This window comes from Morone saxatilis, unplaced genomic scaffold (assembly GCF_004916995.1).
Source record: "Morone saxatilis isolate NCDOM2014 unplaced genomic scaffold, NCSU_SB_2.0 Contig7, whole genome shotgun sequence".
Taxonomy (NCBI): domain Eukaryota; kingdom Metazoa; phylum Chordata; class Actinopteri; family Moronidae; genus Morone; species Morone saxatilis.
In genome coordinates, this window is record NW_023340246.1 from 3,717,389 (window position 1) to 3,720,218 (window position 2,830).

The 2,830-nt window shown below is 33.5% G+C and overlaps 1 protein-coding gene and 1 long non-coding RNA gene across 2 annotated transcripts in view; both read left to right on the forward strand.

Moving 5' to 3' along the window:
- On the forward strand, positions 1 to 2,053 carry LOC118340339. The gene is made up of 3 exons (XR_004797371.1): positions 1 to 21; positions 1,831 to 1,890; positions 2,014 to 2,053. It is a non-coding gene; the product is annotated as an uncharacterized LOC118340339 (long non-coding RNA).
- LOC118340923 (adhesion G protein-coupled receptor F5-like) overlaps positions 1 to 2,830 on the forward strand; it is a 29,227-nt gene that overhangs the window by 18,022 nt on the left and 8,375 nt on the right. The window contains exons 14-15 of the mRNA XM_035679087.1: positions 1,425 to 1,468; positions 2,220 to 2,268. Of these exons, the coding sequence (XP_035534980.1) occupies positions 1,425 to 1,468; positions 2,220 to 2,268 (93 nt within the window). The remainder of the gene's footprint in view (positions 1 to 1,424; positions 1,469 to 2,219; positions 2,269 to 2,830) is intronic.

Genomic DNA, 2,830 nt, shown 5'->3' on the forward strand with positions numbered 1-2,830 from the left:
CAACACCAACACCAACAGCAAGTAAGTGCTTAAAAATAATTGTATAGTCTAGAGTATAGTCTTTAATGTGTGTATATGATATACTTGTTAATATGTAGTAAAAAAAGAGTTGTGTCCTATTTGTCCAGTGTCATAATAGAGCTCAACAGTGACCCCCCACTTTTTGAATGCCACTTGTTCTAGAAATGAATTTCCCATTCATTTACTTTACTGATGTTTTGGGAAATCATTTAAATAAAGAGTTTTAAGGATGGAACCAAACTAACCAACTATGAGATGAATGGTGACCATGACATATTTCATTTGAAGCAAAAGAAAGCTTGGAAAACAAAAAAAGGGCAAAGATAGAAGATTGTGCATATATTTATTAATAAGAGTGAAGGAACTACTTATCCCATTAAACACTGCAAATGATAACAATAGTTGTGCACTTCTTCTTGAATGTAACCATTGTCCTTATTACAATGTTTATATTAATAGTGTTGTAATAAATTTTCATTTGTGGTGTGTGTGTGTGTGTGTGTGTGTGTGTTTGTGGTGTAACAACATAACTAACTATCCAGCCTGCGAAGATAACCACAACCCCCTATGTCTTGTCTTTCATAGTGGCCCTGACAAATACTGACTTGTAGTTATTTACTAAAAAAAATCAGCATGTCAGAAAGAGAAATCACAATTGCTCTGTATTAAAGGTAACGTAAACAATTGCAGAGCTCATGGGTAGCAGTAACTTACTAGCTAGCTTAAACCTGTTTAAGGTGCATAACGTTTTTTTTTTAAGTAAGTAACTAGTTATTAGCAGGTTCACATTCACAGGTGTGGTAAATATTTACATGCTAAGAGCTAGCTCTACCACTCAGAGACGTCGCTGTTAGCACTGTAGTACTTCTCCATGAGATTGCGAATAAAACATGTTTTGTTAAAACAAGGTTGAAATCATACATGTGGCTTCTTTAGGAGCATATACCATTATTTCACAATCTCATAGCTCGTGGTAACTCTGGCTTGGATGGTTACGACATCATGGTTAATAATCGAAATCCTTTATACAGAATATGAATGGGATTTCTACTTCTGGAACCTCACTGTTGAGCTCTAAACAATTCATTATTGATTTTAAGTCACTGGATCGCATGACAGGAAAGCTACTGAAAAAATGCAACTATTTGTTAAAGTAATTATTACACATCAGAAATCAAAATAGGTCAGCTACATGATACTAGTTTTGTATAATTTGTTTAAATCATAATTTTCCCTAATATGGGCAAGTCAGCACGAAGGTATTGAAAATATCATTGGTTTTGTTTTTATTTATTCAGATTTTATTTTCGATATACCATCGACCATATACCATACCATTTTTATGTCCAAGTGTTTACATGGAAACATTGACAATTTTTATATGGCTGACCTGTGGTTATTAGTGCTAATGGCAGGGAAGGAATACCCATCACAGCTGGCATGTTATGTCAGTGGTTTGAGGAATGGGTGCACTGTGTTTGTAACATCAGCATGATCTTCTGTGTGTGATGATTCACCTGTTGAATACTGTTCTTCAATCAGCCCCACAGTTTTAATTTGGGGTGACTGTCCATAATGTGGAAATGACTTAAAATGCCCATCCCTACTTTAAAGATCCCTGTCTACTCTGGCAACACTTTCAAATATTATAGCTCCAAAATCACATCATGGATTGTTAGAGTGGCCTTCTTTGATATAACAACACAAAGTTAATATGTAAATTAAGATTAAACTTGTGCATTACAATGTAGAAAAACTACACAGTTGTTTTTTATTGTCAGCTTTACTATTTTAAAATGTTCTTTTCAGATTCAACACCTATTGCTACAACACCTGTGAACACTACAACACCCACAATGCCACCAACAAGTGAGTGCTTGAAACTAATTCTTACATTACTCTATCTTGTTATAACAGACAGTTATTGTCTTAACTGACTTGTCAGATTTCACTTGAGATTAACATGCATAATTCTAAAATGTTTTTCATCAGATTCAACAACACCACCATTACCACCACCAACAACAACAACACCACCACCACCACCAACAACAACAACAACAACAACACCAACAACACCAACAACAACACCAACAACAACAACAACAACAACAACACCACCAACAACAACAACAACAACAACCCCACCACCACCAACAACAACAACAACCCCACCACCAACAAAAACAACACCACCACCACCAACAACAACAACAACAACACGAACAACAACACCACCAACAACTAGTAAGTGCTTAACAATAATTGAGTATAGTCTTTGATGTGGCTTGAATATTTATGATAATGTTGATAATGATGTTAATATGTAGTAAAACCTTTTTTATAGTAAGAAGTTTGACTTAAATAATTTTGGTTTGTATTGTATTTAGGACTTACTTTATGGTTGTAAAATTGTTCTTGCAGATTCAATACCTCACAACACAACACAAAACACAACAACACCCATAAATTTAACAACTGTAGTTATGAGTGACTTTTCAAATATAAGGGATGGTATAACACTTCCCCAGTTAACATTTTTATTTTAGTTTTTGTTGTTTGGAACTCTGTTTTTCTTAGATTGAACAATTTTTACTTTTCAGTGAACATTCACAATTTTTTTATAATTATTATATTATATAATTTATAAATGACAAAACTAATCTAGGCTTGAATAATTTTTTTTTTTTTTTTTACAAATCAAATACCTATTTCTACAACACCCACAACTCCACCAACAACTACTATTACCAATAGGTATTGTGGTGGCAATTTGTTTAATAATGTATGCAAAGTATGATCTTGTCTT